The sequence below is a fragment of the Bos mutus genome, unplaced genomic scaffold, assembly GCF_027580195.1.
Source record: "Bos mutus isolate GX-2022 unplaced genomic scaffold, NWIPB_WYAK_1.1 CTG616, whole genome shotgun sequence".
Classification (NCBI taxonomy): domain Eukaryota; kingdom Metazoa; phylum Chordata; class Mammalia; order Artiodactyla; family Bovidae; genus Bos; species Bos mutus.
This window is the reverse complement of record NW_027220096.1, coordinates 2,044-21,985: the sequence shown is the minus strand read 5'-3', so window position 1 is coordinate 21,985 and position 19,942 is coordinate 2,044. Positions and strand designations below refer to the sequence as shown.

The window sequence follows — 19,942 nt, the reverse complement described above, 5'->3', positions numbered from 1 at the left end:
CCCTGGGATTCTCGAGGCAAGAATACGGGAGTGGGTTGCCATTTCCTTCTCCAATACATGAAAGTGAAAAGTGAAAGTGAAGTCGCACAGACTTCTCCGACTCTTATCCACCCCATGGACTGCAGCCTACCAGGCTCCTCTGAGCATAGGATTTTCCAGGCAAGAGTACTGGAGTGGGGTGCCATTGCCTTCTCCGCCAAATGGCTCAATAATAGGTAAACAATGAAAATTTGGAGACACTGACAACATGAGATATCCGGGTTCTTAGAAAGATGCCTTCTCCAAAGAACTATGCTAAGCAGTACAGGACGTGTAAGATGAAACAAGAGTCCTGTTCTTCAGGGATGCATAATACAGTAGCAAAAGCATGGGCTATGACAACAGGAGACCTACAATTGGTCTAAAATCTGCCACCTGTAATCCACGTGACTCTGCGGACGCCGCGTCCTGTATCTGAATTTCTTTATACGTCAAAGTGAAATGTAAACGGAAGGGACACCACGAGGTTCAAACCTACCTAACAAGAATAACGGAGAAGGCCGTGGCACCCCACTCCAGTACTCTTGCCTGGAAAATCCCATGGACGGAGGAGCCTGGAAGGCTGCAGTCCGTGGGGTCGCTGAGGGTCGGACACGACTGAGCGACTTCACTTTCACTTTTCACTTGCATGCATTGGAGAAGAAAATGGCAACCCACTCCAGTGTTCTTGCCTGGAGACTCCCAGGGACCGGGGGAGCCTGGTGGGCTGCCGTCCATGGGGTCGCACGGAGTCGGACACGACTCAAGCGACTTGGCGGCGGCGGCCACAGCAGCAGCAGCAGCATCAAGAATAAACAATAATAGTTGGGAAGCACGTGCCTGCAAACCAGAAAAGGATTTTTAAAATATCAGGGACTGCTGCTCCTGATCCAGCGAGGGGTCTGGCCAGGAGGACCAAAAGCCTCTTAACTCGAGTCCCCGGGACAATCCTAGTGATGACTTTCGGAGACAGGGGTCCTAGCCAGGCGAACTTCCTGGGAGAAAAGGCCCCCGGCTGTTGGAACGCGATTCGGCAGTAATCTGGACGCAAGACACGCGGCAAGTCGGGGGTCGAGATCGCGGACGCTCGCAGGAGACAACCTCCTTCGCGGCGCCGCCAGGACTCCCGTGAGCCCGAGACTCGGTGACCTGAACTGTCCTTTTTTTCTGCATCCGGGGCTGACCCCAGGATGGGGCGGACGTGCGGGACGCTTCCTGACTCGCGTGTGCGCGCCTACGCAGGTTTGGGGGCAGAGGAGGGGGGGGTGATGGGCGTGGCTATCACGCAGCCACCGGAAGCCATCCTTTCGTTTCCGGTGGGCGCCCGGCCCACAGCACGAGACCCCAGAATGGCGAGCCGGGGTACGGTCTCGAGGCGCTAGAGGGGTCACGCCGGTGACTGAACTCGCAAGGTCCGCGCGCGCCCGGGGCCTCGCGCCTTCCCGGCACCGCCCCCGGGGGCGCGGGAACCCGCACCTGCCTGCCTCCCCGCGACGGCGTGAGGTGTGGTGACTTGATAGCCGAGCCCAGGAAGAGGGAATTGGCGTCCACGGAAGCCAGAGCTGGGTGGAGGTAATCGAGAAGCTGATTTTCCTTGGGGGTTTGGTCAGGAGAGCCTCGAGAAATCCCGAGCCATACCCTTAGAGATACCTCACGAGCCAGCGGGGGTGGGGGGAAGGGCGGAAGTCAGCCGGGGCGGGCGGCCTTTTCGATGTCGCTGTGGCTTCTTTGCCGGGCGGCGGGTGGGTCTGAGACCCGGCGATACCTGTTCTCGAGGAGGCCGGTACTCAGGCAGGCACCTACAGTCATATCTAACCTCCGGAAGCAAACTTCTGGACACCGTGTGGAAACAAACCCCAGGGTTGCTGCTGAAGTAGACTCGGAGGCTGCTGGTGTGTGGAGAGCTTTTGGTACTTTGGACCCAGAAGGTGGAGGTGGGCCGTAGGGCGGAAAGGCCTACCAGGGCACCCAGCGAAACTTGCCCGTTTCTGCTGGCTTATGAGCATATTACTGGTGAATTTGAAAGTCGCGCAGTTGTGTCCAACTCTCTGCGAATGCAGTCCGTGGAATTCTCCAGGCCAGAACACTGGGGAAACTGTAGCGTTTCCCGCCTCCAGGGGATCTTCCCAACCCAGGGGTCGAACCTAGGTCTCCCACATTGTGGGCGGATTCTTTACCACCTGAGCCACAAGGGGGAAGTCCCAAGAATACTGGAGTGGGTAGCCTGTCCCTTCTCCAGCAGATCTTCCCGGCCTAGGAATCGAACTGGGGTCTCCTGCATTGCAGGCGGAACTGAGCTAGCAGGGAAGCTCCGAGAAAGAGGTCATTTCAGCCTCCAAGACATTAGTTTCTGCTGACAGAGAAATGCAGGAAGTGTCCCTGTACCTCTGGAGCCATTCCTTTGAACACCTGTGGCTTCCTTGAAAGAGCCTTGTTGTTGTTTCTCTTGGGTCACCTCTGAGAAAATCAGACTCTCAAGGCCATCGTCAGCCTTGCTTAAAAATCTCTATGACCCTGAGGAAATGTCAAGTCAAGACAAGGGTTACCTTTTCTAGGACCTTTCTTGTTTCCGAAGAACCTTAATCGTCCCTGTTTCTCCGTTTGTGTGTGTGTGTGTGTGTGTGTGTGTTTTTTAAGAGTGTGACGTTTGGATATCTTGGAAACAAATCGAGCTGTCAGTTTTTCTAGTTAAGTGAGCAGAAAATTTCATACACAGGTAGAAAGGGGCTCCTGCTGCTGCTGCTGCTGCTGCTGCTGCTAAGTCGTTTCAGTCGTGTCCGACTCTGTGGGACCCCATGGACGGCAGCCCACCAGGCTCCCCCCTCCCTGGGATTCTCCAGGCAAGAGTACTGGAGTGGGGTGCCATTGTGTTCTGTGAACAAGGGGCACAGTGACATTCATATGTGTTCCCAGGAGGTGCCAAAGAAGCAGTGTTAATGCCATCTAATAGCTTAGTGGGGGAAACTTGCTGAAAGGAATAAGGTTACTTTTTCTCTAATTTTTTCTGATCTGAGTGTTTCAGTTTCCCTTCAAGTATTAATATGATGAAAAAGATAATCTAGATGTTCCATGAAGCAAAGGAATCAGTTCTGCATAAGAAGATGAAGGGACAGAGCATTTGTCCCTCATCTCACTGAGGATAAGAAACTGGAATGATCTATTAAAATGTAGAGAAAGTCAAATACCCCCATTTATAAAGGTGGGACAGGAAGTGCACAGATTAAGTATTGGATAACATCAAAGCTCCTTTTAGCAAATGCATGTAAGTTTTTTCATCCCTCAACCTTAAAGAAAAAGTGATGAACTAGCATTTGTCTTTCCAGAGTTGTATATTTGTTTCAAAGTTGGGTAACAGAGGAAAGGTTGAAAACATGTCCTGAGTCTTGAGCCTTCACGAGTGGCAGTTAATTTTAAAGAGGAGGCAGAACGGTTACTTTCTGTTCCTCCTTTTCTGATAACTTTCTGTTCTTCTTCTCTGATAAGTAAGTAAATGTGCGTCATGTGGCTTTCTTCTTGACGTGTACTTTTTTTTTCCTCCCCTCTCTCAGTGCCCTTGGGGAGAAGATCCACTCATTGGTTTTGTACCAAAGCTGACAAGGCCTCAGTTATCAGGTGGCCCAGGAGGATGTCACAAATAGAAGAAAAGCTGTTCCCAGAGCAAATAATGATGAGCCCTGTGAAGGCGCCTGCATGCTTGTACCCACATGTGGAGGTTTTACAGGGGACTAAGAGGTCTGTGAAAGAGAGTTCCAATAAGAGTAAGAAATCCAGCCCACAGATGGGCAGTCTTCATCCTGAGAGTGCTCGCCAGCACTTCCGGAGCTTCTGTTACCATGACACACCTGGACCGTATGAGGCTGTCAGCCAACTGCAGGAATTATGCTCTCAGTGGCTGAGGCCAGAGATCCACTCAAAAGAGCAAATCTTGGAATTGCTGGTGCTGGAGCAGTTCCTGGACGTTCTGCCCAGTCATATCCAGAACTGGGTGCAGAAGTATCATCCACAGAACGTCAAAGAGGCTGTGGCCCTGGTAGACCGCTTTCAGAGAGAATCTGGTGGAATAAGCAATGAGGTGAGCAGAAAGATTCCTTACATGTACACTGTGAAAGAGGGTGAAAGTGGGGTCAATAATTGGAGAATGAGATGGATTAAGTCACTCTTCTGTTGTTCCTTTAGAATAACTAAGTGCAATCTGAAATCACAGGCTTGCAGTGACAGCTTCCAGGTTGGGGAGTTCCTGAGAGTCTTTTCCTGGCCTTAGAAAAAGAAATGCATTTTGCCCTCTTTAGGGCCAGGGTGAATTGAAGGTGGTGGGCCTGGCCTAGCATGGCCAAGGAGATAGGACCTAGCAGCCAAGAAATAAAAGGCAAGAAAATGCTAGGAAGGGAGGAAAAAACCTCCAAATGCAGGGTTTTAAAGGTCAAAGGCAGGAGAGGGTAGCAGCCAAAGTATAAATCAAACCTTTCTGGGGAGACTGCAAAGAAAGAGAGGAAATGGAAAGAGAAAAGGGAAACAAGGATCAGAAAGAAGAAAAAAGCTAACAGTAAAATGGAGAAAATCTGAATGCTGAGGGGTGGTGCTCTCTGGGCTGGGAACACACATCGCAGGGCCAGGAGAAAAGCGTCTCCATGGCCTGCCTTCATTGCTTTGCCTTGGCCTTGCTGGTGAGTGGGTAACCAGGTCTGCCCTGGGGCGATGGCAGCCTACTTCTCCTTGAGAGCCCCGCCTTGAGGAGCACAAGTGTCTTATACACCTGAAGTATATGGCAGAAAGTTGAATCCAGCTCTTTCCCCATTTTTTCCTCCGCTGCATCCCCTTTGTCCATGAAATTGTTCCCTGGACGTGGGAGGATTGGAAAATCCACCTGACAGAAAACCCTCTTTTATTCATTTTCTTATTCTTTAGAGGAAACTAGAAAATAAAAGTCCACTAAAGCAAGGATCCAAGTCTAGAAAGCAAGAGATTGGAGGCAGTGAGAGAACAGGCAGCCTACCCCTACCCTGCTCTTGGCCTGAGCTGTGACTGTCCAAGGAGGTGTGGAGGCAAGCAAGTCATAGCTTCTCTCATTTTAATCTGATTTTCCCAGATCATGTGTACAGTTCTTTGTGAGAAAATCGTGGCGCAATATCTCTTCATTTTTAAAAATTTCCTTACTGCTCCCCAAACCTGGACTCTACTCTTGTTTGTTCTTCCATCACCACCCCAAAACCAAAAGCTCTTTTCTAATGAGGATGGGGGTTATTTTTAGGTCACAACCCATCAACTGGGAAATGACACAGCGCTCTTGGGAGGAACAGCAGTGGCCCCAGGCTTTAAGTGGAAGCCAGCAGAGCCCCAACCAATGGGTGTGTTCCAGGAAGAATGTTCGAATATATACCAGGTACTGCAGGATCCGGGCTGGAATACTCACAAAGAAAGCCAGCCTGTGGATAAAGGAGGTGAGGAGTTTCATCATCATTATCTTCTCCTGGGAGCTGTGATAGTAATTGGTTCAGGGAGCATTGCATGGGAATTTTCCAGGTGCCCAGTCATGCTTTCAGTTAGGATGTGTTTCTAGTGAGAGTACAGTAGGTCTGTGGTGGGTGAAGGTGAAGGCCATTCTGGGGTACAGAAGCATCCAAACCACAGAACCCTGGTATTCACAATGTGGACCTTTCTCTATAGAAATTTGAGAGGGGAGAAGAAGGTAGAGCAGGGACAAGGCAGGGGGGTCATCTCACCATTAGAAGTTAGAGGAGAAATTGGGATCAGAAATGGGCTGTCAGTGGCAGAATGGGAAGAGAATTGTACACCAGGAAAAAAGTGATAAAAGAAATCTCCCATGTTTCCCACCAAGGTTTTAATTTTCAAACACCTCTAATGCTTGCCTAGCTCAGTGAACATTTTCTTTAATGAGAGGAAAAGCAGTGGATTTCCTTTCATTTAATGAAAACTGGGAACCAGTTCTATGGAGTGGTGGCTTTTTGGTTCTAATTTATGAGAAGGCCACTTGTGGTGCACATGTGTGAGCTCGTGTGTGCACACACACACGTGAAGGTGAGCTGTCTTTACTGAGGGAGTCCTAAACTGTAGAAGTTGGTTTGGGGTATTCATAAACAGAAAATATATTTTTTTTCTGGCTCCTTCCCCACAGCTGTGCCTGCTGAAGAGAGTCCAACCTTTTCTGAGGAGAAAAGCACCCCAAGCTGCAAGTTGGCATCTAAGCTCACCTTGCCTAAGTCCCAGGTGAGCTGTACTTTACAAGCATTTTCAGGCAGCCTGAATGTGGCCTTGTCTGCTTTTCTCTGCTGCCCATGATCCTGCCTTACACAGCAGATGCTCTGAGGCACATTAGCCCAGGGTGTTCCCTAGGCAACTAGGATTGGCGCTGTGGGATTGGGCACCTCCCAAGCCGTGTACTGATCTCTTGGGCACCTTTCCTGTCATCTCACTCCTTTTCCCTTGAATCTTCTCTTAACGTTTTTGGTAACTGGCCTCCCATGTAATTCAGAAATGAGTGATAGGACGGCTTCTGTTGTAGCGAGTACTGAACTACAACTTACTCTCTTCTCTAGAGTCCATTGACATTTGCAGATGTGGCCTTGTATTTTTCCGAGGAAGAATGGAAAATAATGACCCCTGATGAGAAGACCCTCTACCTTGATGTAATGCAGAACTCTATGAGGATGTCACCTCTGTAGGTAAAGAGTCTTCCTTTCCTTTGTACAGCAATTGAGCAATCTGTTACATCCTCAGTTCATGGAAAATGCACACCTGTGAGAGTGTCCCAGTGTCCCAGCAGTGGGTTGGTTCTCAGCTTGATGGTGTGAGGGGAGAGGGAAGGCAGATCCAGATCACCTGGAGAGCTTTTTACAAATACACCTCTTTCTCCTAAGTAGACTGCTTGATCTATCATACTCTTGCCCTACCCTGCAAGCCCACTCTTGCCAGATCTTTTCCATGTCAGTAGAAAGCACAGTTTACCCAGTTGTTCAGGCCCCAAAACTCTCAGTTATCCTTTTTTCCAGTCCTTTTGTTATCCCCTACCCCCCAGCCAATCAGGGAGCGAGTACTCTTAACTCTGTCTTCAAAATAGCTCCTGAATACAACCATGTCTCAACCTCTTCTGCTCTTACCATCCTGGTCTCCGCCGCCTCATCTCTAACCAGGTCTGCTGGAATACCACAGGACTCCTGTCCCGCGACGTTTCCGTGTGTCCTTAGGGTTAGGTCCTAGGTTCCTCATTGCACATCCAGCCACAGCCACGGTAGAATATAAAGAAGATACTGAGTTTAAGATTCTGCCCATTTAAATGTTTGGAGTAAATAAAAGTATAGAGAGTTATTCGCTTTTTCTGAAAATAGTCTGGAATTTAGATGGCAGTCCATGACCTCCAAGTTTTATTCTCAGAGCGTTATCATTGCACCCTAAACTTAAAGTGATCTGTTTAGCACAAGGGCAAGAACCACAGACCCAACGTCCCTAAGAGTTCGAGGACATTCTTGGAGAGTCTCTTTGAGGTAAACGTACATATAGGAAGAGGAGAAAATTCCTTAATAGGAGCCTTTATAAAGGCTTAACAATTTTAAGATTTTGTTCCTCTATATTTTTAAAAATTAACCTCTTTATTGACTGACTTGTAGATTCACATGCATATTTAAAATGTAATTCAAAGAACCCATATACGCTTTACCCATTTTCCCTCAGTGATAACTTTTGCAAACGTACATGACGTCACAACCAGGATAATAAAATGGGTACAGTCCACTGACCTTATTCATACTTTCATTTTCCTTGTATTCATTGGTGGGTGTGTATGTATTTAGTTATATAAGATTTGATCACGTGGAGGTTTGTATATTCACCACCCCAATGCAGATCCATTACCACAAGGATCCTTCCTGTTGCCCTTTTATCAATACAACAACACACCCTTCCCTCCCACACCCTACCTCATCACCAACCTGTGCCAACCACTGATCTGCTTACAGTTTTCAAAAATTTTGTCATTTCAAAAATAGAGCTTTGGGAGATTAACTTTTCTCCTTCACAATAATTCCCTGGAAATTCATCTAAGTTATTGTGTGTATCAGTAGTTCATTCATTTTTACTGCTGAGAAGTGTTCTGTAATATTGATAAACCATTGAAAGATATTTTTGCTGTCTTCAGTCTTGGGCTATTGTGAATAAAGCTGCCATGAACATTCCTGTACAGAATTTTGTGTAGAGATGGTAAGTTTGCGTTTCTCTGGGATAGAGAGTGAAAGAGTGAAATTGCCATTTCATATGGTAATTAGATGTTGAATGCTAAACTGGTTTTTAGAGTGGCTGCATTATTTGACCTTCCTGGCCAGCAATGGATGTGATCCTTTCTCCACATTCTTGCCATTGTTTAATAGTATTACCACTTAAAAATTTTTTGGCTTTCTGTTAAGTATGTAATGTTATCTCATTGTGGCTTGGACTTGCATTTCGCTAATAGCTGATGATGATGTAGTTTTTCATGTGCTTATTTGCCATCTTTATATTATCTTCAGTGAAACGGCCTTTGCCATGGTTTTCATTTGGTTGTTTTTTAAGTGTTGAATTTTGAGAGTTCTTGTATAGATTGTAGTGCTTTCTAGCGTATATGGTTTGCAAGTAGTTTCCCCAAGTCTGTATATTTTTCCTTTTATCCTCTTCCCATGGGTTTCCACAGAGTAAGTTTTTTATTTTGATGCCCAGTTTTTCACTTTTCTTTTACTGTTGTATCTTTGCTATCAGGGCTAGCCATAGATCCCTAAAATTTTCTATGTTTTTCCTAAAAGTTTTTTAAGTTTGCATTTAAGTCTGTGATTCATATTGAGTAGATTCTATATAAGATACGAAATTTAGATTGAAGCTCATTTGTGTTTTTTGCCTGTGTAGGTCCAGTTGCTTCAGCCTTGTTTATTGAAAAGGCTGGCCTTCCTCCATTGAATTGCTTTTGCACTTTGGTCAAAATCAGTTGGGCATACTTGTGTATCTGTTTTGTTCCATCGAGTTATGTGTGAGTCTTTCTTCCCACTGTATTTTGTCAAGATCAATTTTATTTTAAGCTATGCTAGGGCCTGTCCCTTTCCATGTAAAGTTTAGAATACGCTTATCTATAAGAAACTTTTTTGGAATTTTGCTAGAAATAACATTAAACTATATGTGAATTTGAGGAGGAATGATCTCTTTACTGTGTTGATTTTTCCAAACAATGAACACAGTATGTTTTTCAAGTTTTCTTTGATTTCTTTCATCATTTAAAAAATGTTATCTACTTATCTATTTTGGCTACACTGGGTCTTTACTGTGGTGTGCAGCCTCCCTAGTTAGAGCTCGAGGGCTCTCTCTAGTTGCAGGGTGCTAGCTTCATTGCCCTGGGGCATGTGGGATTTTAGTTCCCCAACCAGGGATCAGACCTGAGTCCCCTGCATTGGAAGGTGGATTCTTAACCACTGGACCACCAGGGAAGTCCCATCACCAACTTTCTGATAGAGAAAAAAATTTATTTTATCTATGTTTGTGTTAGAGTATAGTTATTCATCTACTTTTTATAATTTTCAGTGTGCAGATCCTCTACATGTTTGCCAAGCATATGCAGGAGCATTTAATTTTCATTGGCATAACTGTAAATGGTATTATTTTAAATTTTTGTTAAAACAAATGTTCAGTGTTTTTATATAGGTCTGCCTCTAATTTTATGTTTTCTTCTTTTATCCTGTGACCCTACTGAACTTGCTTATGAGTTCTAGGAAGGCGTTTTTTGGTAAATTTCTTGGGGTTTTTATACATAGTCACATGATCTACAGTGCTTTTTATTTCTTTATTTATTTGTTGCCTTGTTGCAGTAGGTCCAACTTCTGGTACAATGTTGAATATGAATGGTGAGAGCAAACATCCTTGCCTTCTTCTCAGTTTTATCATGGAAACGTTATGTCTTTCACTTTTACATGTGATGTTCGTGCAGGGTTTTTATTGATACTTTATCAGGTTGATAATAATTCCTAACTTTCCTAGGGTTTTATTTATTTATTTTTGGCTGTGCTGGGTCTTCATTGCAGCACTCGGGATCTCTTTAGTTGAAGTGTGTGAACACTTAGTTGTGGCATACAAATTCTTCGTTGCATCCTTTCGGTATCTAGTTCCCTGACCAGGAATTGAACCTGGGCCGCTTGTATTGGGAATGTGGAGTCTTAGCCACTGGTCCACCAGGGAAGTCTCTCTTGAGTTTTTTTTATCGTTAATGGATGTAGGGTTTGTCAAATACTTTTCTGTGTCAGTCAATGGGATTATGATCTTTCAAAGCTTGTTGATATATGGTGGGTTATGTTGGTTGATTTCAAATATGGAAATCCTACTTGATCACGGTATATAATGCTTACATACTGTTACATTCAGCTTGCCAATATTTTGTTGAGGATTTTCGTGTTGAAGTTCATGGGAGATGTTAGTCTGTAGTTTTCCTTCTGAGTACTGTCTTTGTGTGATTTTGTTATCAGGGTAATTACTGGCCTTATGAAATGATTTGGGTAATAGTTCTTGTTTTCTGGAAGAGATGATATAAAAGTGGTGTTAATTGTATAGATATTTTGTAGAATGCTCCAGTAACACTATATGAATCTGGAGATGTCTGTTTTGGCAGCTTTTTAATTATGAGTTCAAGTTTTAATTTTCAGAGTGCTATTCAGATTATCTATTTCACACTGGTTGAATTCTGGTAGTTTGTAGATTTTGAGAAATTTACCCATTTCCCCCTAACTTTTAACATTTGTGAACATAAGTTGCTGATAGTATTCCCTTATTATCTCTTTAATTGCTGCAGAACGTGTAGTGATAGACCCAGTTCCTTCCTGATATGGATGGTTTGCATCTTCTTTCATTTTTGCCTAAGTTAATACAGGTTTATCAGTTCTATTAATTTTTGAGGAGCAAGTTTTTTGTTTAATTTTTGCTGTGATCTTTATTATTCCTTCAATTTTTATTTTCCTTTTATTCTAGTTTCTTGAGGTAGAAACGTAGATTATTTATTTGAGAGCTTTCCTCTTTTCTGTTGTGTGCCTTTAGGGCTATACATTTTCCTCTGAGCATTCCTATAGCTGCATTCCACATATTTTGATTATATTATATAATTTCATTTTCATTTAAGTATGTATTTTTAAATTTCCCTTGAGACTTTCTCTTTGAATCATGGATTATTAAGAAGTATATTTCCATTTGTCCCCATATATTTAAAATTTTTCTGTTGCCTTTGTGGTTTTGATTACCAATCTGATTCCATTTTTGTCAGATTGCTTTTTCTCACTCAAGTTGTGTTTTGTTTTTTTTTTTTTTTTGGTTCTAGGTGTTCTGTGTGATTTGTGATCTGTTTTTTTGTATCCTGATCATTTTGTCTATTATGTTAGGAGAGTCTGAGTCCTATTTAAATATTTTAATGGGCAGTCACTGTGTTTTAGTTTAGCATGTAAGTTCTTTTCTACTTTGTGGAATATGTGTCTAGTGACAGCTTAATTTTCAGAGCCTTTATGGTATTATTTTGGTCTCCTCGATTTATGTGGTACTGCTGGGATTCCCATGTGCTCCTGCTCATGCTGCCAGAGAGTGAGGAATGAGGAAGATCTTTACTTAGGCTAGAGTGTCTCTCAGTGGGAACCTCTGACCCTTAGGGATGAAGAGGCTTCCTGGGGCCGGCTGCTAGTGGCTGGTTAGCTAGGTCCATCTTGCTAGTTCTGCATGACAAATCTGATGTCTCCGATTGGAGTTCTGATGTTGTCAGATGGTTTCCCATTTCCGATTGTGGATGGAGTTAGCCTATTCAGGTAGCCTTCTGTTGCTCAGTTGAGATTTGGAAAACACGAGATCTGGGTTGCCTACATTTTTGGATGTGGGGATGTAAGATACCTACTGTGTTACTCTTCTAGTCCTGGAGTCCCAAACCATTTTGCCTTCCTCTTACCACTTTATAGAATTCTCTGTTCATTGTATCTTGCATTCTTAAATGGATTTGTAGTTGTGCCCAGAAAGGAAGACCAGGGAAAAATGGGTCTGTGCCATTTTGTCCAGATTGGACCAAAAATCCCTTGTTTCCTGTATTTTTAAAAAGCTGTCAGCATTGATTTTTCTTCCATGCCGACAGTTTTCTTGTTCTGCGAAACAGATGGCTGATTCTTCTGTTTATTCCAACAGGGTTAAAGCTCACAAATGACACTGGAAATGACCCACCTGTATCTCTTCCTACATTAGAGATACAACCATCAGGATGCGAAGTATTAGGAAAGGCCACAATGAAAGATGCTGAGACAACAGTGGGCAATGAAAATCACGGTGATACATGCAGGGTACGGAAACGACCTCGCAGTCCCGAAGCCCCAGCTCTCGCCAGCCACTTCGTGCCTGGTGACAAACTGCACTGAAACTCTCAAAACGGGCCCTTTCCATGAAACTCAAGGAAATTATCTGAGTGCAGCCAACCTGTTGTTTCACTTTAGCCTAAGGAGGGAGCAGAAGGAAGAAATTTTTCATTAGAAACATGAATGATTGACCCTGACCGAAAAGGTAGGAGGCCAGAGGTTGGACTTGCGGGCTGGAGGGAGGCTGTTGCCATGGCATCTACATATCCAGCCCCTGGGGGGCTTGGGGGAGGAAGGGACCCGTGGAAGCCAGCCTGGAAAGCTGCCAAGCCAAGAGCAGGCAAGGCAGGGTGCACACAGGCCCTCTGGACAACCTTGTCATATTTCCAACTTGGGGATGAGAGGCAGCTTCCTGGGCATCTCGGAGGGTCAGCCCATCACCTCGGCCCATGGCCCCGGTAGTGTCACCTGAACACGGGGGAATGGAGGGAAATGGCCCTGGAGAGGCCCTGAGAAAGCCCTAGAAGAGAGCGGATGCTGGCCCCCTTGTCCTCCACCCCTCGAGAGGCAGCCTGGATGGATGGTTGTGTTCTTGGCCCAAGCCCAGGTCTGTCTCTTTCTCAGCCCTTCACAAGACTTCCTCCTGGCAGGTCTCTGGGACTGCTCTCTGCCTGCTCCTGCTGTCTCTCTTGCTCCTCTCCACCCTCCAAAGCTTTGCATCAGGGGACAGGGAAGAGTGGGAAAGACGTGTTCCTCCCAGCCCTGCCCCATCTCAGCCACGCTCCCTCCACCTCCTACCAGTGCCCTCCTGGTGCCACAGAATGCGCTGCTCCAGTCCTGGACAGCCTCCAGCAGCCCCTGTGTCCCAAAGGATTTGGGAAAGTGGGGGTCTCCTTGAGTGGAGGGCAGCTGTCAGGCCGGGGTGGGAGAGCAGATGGAGAAGAGGCTTGTAGGGTAGGCAACAACTGGGGAGACGGGGACATCTCTGGGTGAAGAGGCAACTCTCAAGTCCCCATGTTTTTCTTGCAGGAACTGGTTTTATAGAAGGTGAACCGCCCCTTCTGTGGTCTTGTCCAGAGAGTCAAATCCCTGCCTGGGGCACCCCTGACCCTAGAGTTGCCTGGGGAGCACCCGAGAGAAGGGCCTGACCCCTCGAGGAGAGGCAGGGCCTTCCAGGTGGAGAGCCCGAGGGAAGGGGTGGCCTGGTGATCCAGTACTGGCATGGGGAAGGAAGGATGGAGCTAGAGACACTCTGGTGGAGCAGGTTCTCCCCACCTGCTGGGCTCTGGGAAGGGAGACATTTGCCCTTGTGACACATAGATCAGAAGTGGGGGAGCTGAACCTGCCTCTGGGTCTGCACTGCCTACCTGCCCCCCAGTCTCTGGGAGACCTGGCACAGTGGGATGGGGGAGGGGAGCACAGGCTCCCAAGAGATCTAGAGAGAGAGAGAGGCCCGTGGCAGGGAAGGTGAGGTGTATAGCAAGTCACAGGCAAGAACTGGGGGACAGTCTGAGCTGATATGGTCACAGGAGAGATGAGTCCCAGAACCCCTTGGGGAGCAAGGTCCTTACACACAAACCTCCCCACCCCAACCCAAGCCCCATGCAAGGCTTAACCAGGGGTTCCTTGGTGTTGAGTGGCACAGGCCTCTCAGTTTGGGTGGGGGTGTCGGCTGGCTCCTGGGGCCGAGTGTAATAGGAGGGAAGGGATACAAGTGGGTGGGGTGGAGCTGAGACCCACGCATGACCCCATGTCTCTGTCTCCAGGCTGCCCCTCCTGCTAGGATCACACAGGAGCATCTGCTCTGGATGGGCCTGCAGCGGTCCTGGCTGTGCTGCTGACTGGTGCACCAGGAGCGGCACTGAGGGGAGCCGGGAGAGGCCCTGGCCCTCACCCCCATCCCACATCCACATCTGCCCCCTCACTGATTGCTTGCGGTCCTGGTCCTCAGTTCCTGGGACTAAGAACCACAGCAGCCTGGTTGCCCCTGGGACAGAGGGGCTGAGCCTCACACCATGTGCCCTTCTCAGCCACCCAGGGCCCGGCTGAAGAGCTCTGCCTGCCTCACCCTGAGGCCTGAGGCTGCACCCAGGCTACCACATGCCCCCCGCAGATTCCCACAGATGGAAGGGCGCTGATGGCTTCCTCCCTTGTGCCAAGTTGCCTGGAAACCCCTGGTCCTGGTGGCCCCTCCTCCACCCCAACTGTGTCCCTCCAGGACCACTTCCGGGAGACTGCCAGCCTTTGGACTGCATCCCTGGAGTTCTGAGAGACTGTGACTTGGGCTGCAGGGGAGGAGAGGAGCGGAGGACCAGGGGCCTCCTTGGGGCTGATGCGTAAATGGGCCCTTTTCAAGTTTGGATCTCACCCTCTGGGTGACTGGATCCCCAGCTGCAGCCTCTTCCTGGGCCAGCCTAAGAGGGCCTGAGGAGGGCACTAGGGAGGGTCTTTACTTAATATGTGCATGCCTGTGTGTGAATGGGTGTGTGAGTGTGCATGTTGAGTGCATGTGTGAGTGTGGGGATGTGTGTGTGAATTTGCATGTTCATGCATGAGGGCTTGAGTGTGTGAGCGTGGGGATGTGTGTGTGGGTGTATGTGGATGAGTGTATGGGTATGAGTGCAGATGAATGCACGGATGTGTGTGTGTGAAGGTACGGGTGTGAGAGTGTGAATATACATGTCAGTGTGCATGTGTGAATGCGTGTGTGTGAGTGTTTATGCACACATGAGTGGCTGTGCGTTGCAGACGGTGCTGAGCTGTTCAGTGGGTGTGCTCTGGGGGACGGGCATCCTGTCCTCCCCAGGCTCCCAGCTCTGTTGGAGCTGCCTGGGCCCTGGAAGGCCGCTTCCTAAAGTGGAGAAAGTATGTTGGAGATTCAGGGGCCCCGGGCTTAGAGACCCATCATCACCTGCAGAGAATCCCCCCTCCCCATGGGGCTCTGGCTGGGGCTGTCTGCCCCCAAAGGTATTGGCTGTGGGAGGGGCGGGGACACGTCCTCAGCACGTGCTCCTGCCACTATTTTTCTTACTATTTTGATCTTGAGTAGTTTGCTGCTGCTGCTGCTCTCCCACCTCTTCCTCATCTCCTCACTAGGCCTCTGCTGCTCTCCTCTCTGTGTACTTTATTTATTTGCAATCTCTTTTTCAGGCAGTGGAGGTTCTACACCATCACCGACTTGAATAAGACAGCTTTCCCTTTTCTGTGTGTGATGAACTCTCCACCAGTCAGCGCAGTCTGGTCAGAGAAATGTTCTTGTTTTCAGTGTTGTCAAATCTTGTGTCTATCTAAGTTAATAAAAAAAAATCATTTGAGTTCAATAAAAAAAAAAAAAACACGGAGGCCTCTTGTTTCTGGTGTGGTGCCCCCTTGGAGGAGAGGGTCTGTTGGTGAGCTCACCCGACTCTGGTGGCCAGAAGCTGGGGGAGGGGAGCATCCTGAGGGCTATAATTGGGTGGGGTCATGGCAGGAAACCAGTGAATGTTATACTTCATATTAAGAGAACAAAGGGGTAATACATAATCATTCCAAAAGATTTAAAACATGGATTTGGTGAAATTCAATACCCATTCATGATTTTAACATCTTTTAAGAACATTGAAATTGTTAGGAACTCATTCTTCTGGCAAATAGTCTATAAAAAACCTCAGTGTGCATAATATTTAATGGTGAAAGAATGTTCCTAATATTGGGAACAATGCATGGTGTCTACTCTTGCCATTTCTATTCATCATTGCAGTGGAAGCTTGAGCAAATGGAATAAGCCCCCTACCCTGACAAATCCATCCGAATTGGAAAGGAAGAAATAAAGCTTTATTTATTCACAGATCATCCTGTATGGAGAAAATAACAAGTAAAGCACAGACTCAAAAAAGCCACTAGACCCATAAACAAATTTAGCAAGGCCAACAGGACACAATATCAACATCAAAATATCACTTATACTTGTACATACTAGCACCAAAAATTCCAAAAATGAAATTAAGAAAGCAACTGGATACACAATAGCCTTCAAAAGAATAAAACATTAGGGATAAATCCCATAAAAAATGAATAAGACCTGAAAACTAAAAAGTACTTAAAACATTATAAGACATAGCTGAGAAAATTTAAACTTAGTAAAGATAGTTCATGGATTGGGAGACTCAATATGACAACCTTCCCCAAGTTTATCTGTAGATTGAGCCCAATATCTATCAAAATCTCAGCTGAATTTCCTGTAGAAGTTGACAAGCTGATCTTAAAATGTATGCGGAATATACATTTATATCACCTTAAATAGCCAAAACATTTTGAAAAAGGAAAACAGTTGAAGGATTTATCATACCTATTCCAGAAGTCATAAAGCCACAGCAATCAAAACAGTATGCATCTTGTACAAAGATAGTCATGTAGATCAGTGGAACAGATTGAGAAAGTATGAACAAATCCTTAAATTTATGATGAGATGGGTCTTCTATTGTGGCAAAATACACAACAAATGTCGCCATTTTAACCATTTTAAAGTATCAAATTCAGTAGCATGAAGTACATCCCCAATATGTAACCATCACCATTATCTAATTCTAGAATATTTCCATCACCACAGATGAGAACACCATGTGCATTGTCAGTCATCAATACCTCCCTACCCTACTCCTTGGCAAATACAAACGTGCTTTCTGTCTCTATGTATATACTTTTTATGGGTATTTCATACAAATGGAATCATATGATATGTAACCTTTTACACCTGGCTTCTTAGTGTAATATTTTGTAGTTCATTCACATTATCTGTAGTTCATTCACATTATTGTATGTTTCTTTTAATGGGAGAATAATATTCCATTTTATGGATGTATGACATTTTATTTATCCAGTCATATGTTTGTGGACATTTGTGTTGTTTCTACCTTTTTGCCATTGTGAATAGGGTTACTATGGACATTCAAGTACAGGTTTTGTTTGAACACCTGATTGCAATTTTGGGGGTCCACAACTAGGAGTAGAATTGCTGGATAACATGTTAATTCTGTGTTTAACTAATGGAAGAACTCACCAAACTGTTTTACATAGAGGCTGCACCATTTACAGTCCCACTTAGTAATGTATGATGATTCCACACTCTCCAACAGTTGTTATTTTTCTTTTCTAATTTCCGGTTATCCTAGTATGTGTGAAGCAATTTTCATGTGCATTTCCCTAAGGCTAATGATGTGAAATTGGACTTCCTGGTGGCTCAGACAGTAAAGAATCTGCCTGCAGTGCAGGAGACCAGGGTTTGATCCCTAGGTTGGGAAGATCCCCTGGAGAAAGTAATGGCTACCCACTCCGGTATTCTTGCCTGGAGAATTTCATGGACAGAGGAGCCTGGTGGGCTACAGTCCCTGGAATTGCAAAAGAGTTGGACATGACTGAGCAGCTGACACTTTCAACTTTCAATGATGTGGAGCATCTGTTCATTTGTTTGGTAGCCATTTACATGTTTTCTTTGCAGAAATACTAGTACTTTGGGATAAATTTGACAAAATTTCTGGAAGACCTGTACACTGAAAATTACAGAAGGAATTAAATACTACAAACATAAATTGATATCTCATGCTCACAGATTTGAACACTCAATATTGCTGGATGGGAGCTCTAGAAAACTGACCTATAGATTCAATGCATTCCCAATGAAGCAACAGTAGGACTTTGAAAATAAATTGACAAAGTGATTCCACCTTTCCATAGAAATACAAAAGGCTAAGGAGAGCCAAAATTTTTGAAAAAGAACAACGATGCAGGATTTATACTACTTCATTTCAAAACTTGATATAGATCAACAATAATTCAGTGTGATCTTGGTATAAAGATAGATTTACAGATCAATGGATCAGAACAGAGTTCACAATATACTCAAAACTATATGGACGATTGCCTTTTTTTAATTTATTTTAATTGGAGGCTAATTAAGAGGTGGATGGAACTATTATACAGAGTGAAGTAAGTCAGAAAGACTATTGCCTTCTGACTGAGATGTAAATTCAGTACAACAGAGAAAAATAACATTTTTAGCAAAATACTGGAAACATTTGAAAAGCACATCTTTAAAAACAAACTCACATAACATACAAAAATTAACTAGATATCATGAGACAACACCAAAATACATGCCACCTGCAAAGTACTGCAGTACTGAGAAGCACTACTCCCTGGAAGCTTGAGGGCCAAGAGGTTGACGTAAGTGAACTGTGTTGTACAAACAAACTAAGGAAGATTCATAATGATGCACCCAAAGCTACACAACTAGTGGGTGGGAGATGCAAGGTAGCAGCCAGGTTTCCTGACTTTCGGCTTAGGCTTTTCTGCACTATTCTGGTCAGTTGCACCCTGTGGCAGATTCCCTCTGATCCCAGAGGACAAGTTCATGCCTTGTTTCTGGGACAAAGCCCCTGTCACATGTCCTTGCATCTAAATCCATGACTTGTGGGACTTCCCTGGAGGTCCAGTAGTTAAGATTTCAGCCTCGGGGGCTCCCCAGGTGGTTCATTGTTTGAGAATCAGCCTGCCAGTGCATGACACGTGGCTTCGATCCCTGGTCCGGGAAGATTCCACTTTGCACGGAGCAACGAAGCTGGGTTCCACAACTGTGGAAGCCCTGGTGCCCTAGGTCCTGTGCTCTGAACCAAGAGAAGTCAGGGCAATGAGAAGTCTGAACGCTGCAAAAAAGAGTATTCCTGGCTCACCGCAGCTAGAGAAAGGCCCACCACAGCAACAAAGACCCAGCTGCTGCTGCTAAGTCACTTCAGTTGTGTCCGACTCTGTGCGACCCCATAGACAGCCTCCCACCAGGCTCCCCTGTCCCTGGGATTCTCCAGGCAAGAACACTGGAGTGGGTTGCCATTTCCTTTTCCAATGCATGAAAGTGAAAAGTGAAAGTGAAGTCGTTCAGTCATGTCCGACTCTTAGGGACCCCATGGACTGCAGCCCACCAGGCTCCTCCATCCATGGGATTCTCCAGGCAAGAGTACTGGAGTGGGGTGCCATTGCCTTCTCCAAAGACCCAGCACAGCCAAAGTAAATATATAAATAAAAAATTATAAAGAACCTATGAACTGATTATGAGGTTCTGATATCTATGTTAGTGGAGCATCACCATCTGCTGGTTGATTCCTTGAACTATATCAGAAAGCCCTTGGGGTGTTGTGTTGCCAAAGGCTTCACCACAGACACAGTCACTGCTGCACAGCCAGTTTTGATAAGGTCAAGAGAAGAAAGAGAAGATAGCTTTGGGGGCACAGGAAGGGAGTGGGGGTGGTGGTGGATGTCAACGTGAGGCTATAGAATCTTGTATAACTCGAAAATATATTTGAGCAGCGTCTTCTACTTGTGGATTCCTTGAACTGCATCAGAAAGGTCCAGGGGAGATGTGTTCCTAAGGCCTCAACAACAGGAACAGTCACCTGAGAAGAGTCAGTTTTGATAAGGGCAAGAGGAGAAAGAGAAGTGAGGTCTTGGGGCACAGCATAGGAGTGGGAGGAGCGGATGTCAATGTGAGGCCGTAGAGCCTAGTGTAACTCAATAACCTACCATCTGCTGGTGGATCTCATGAACTACATCAGAAAGCC

The 19,942-nt window shown here is 45.6% G+C and overlaps 1 protein-coding gene across 1 annotated transcript; it reads left to right on the top strand.

Moving 5' to 3' along the window:
- Positions 1-3,004: 3,004 nt before the first annotated feature.
- Positions 3,005-15,497, top strand: LOC138987078 (zinc finger protein 75D-like). The gene is given in 7 exon segments (XM_070367015.1): positions 3,005-3,280; positions 3,567-4,090; positions 5,267-5,456; positions 6,152-6,243; positions 6,573-6,669; positions 6,672-6,698; positions 12,190-15,497. Coding segments are annotated over 6 exon segments (1,080 nt in total). The 5' UTR covers positions 3,005-3,280; positions 3,567-3,643; the 3' UTR covers positions 12,417-15,497.
- Positions 15,498-19,942: the final 4,445 nt, after the last annotated feature.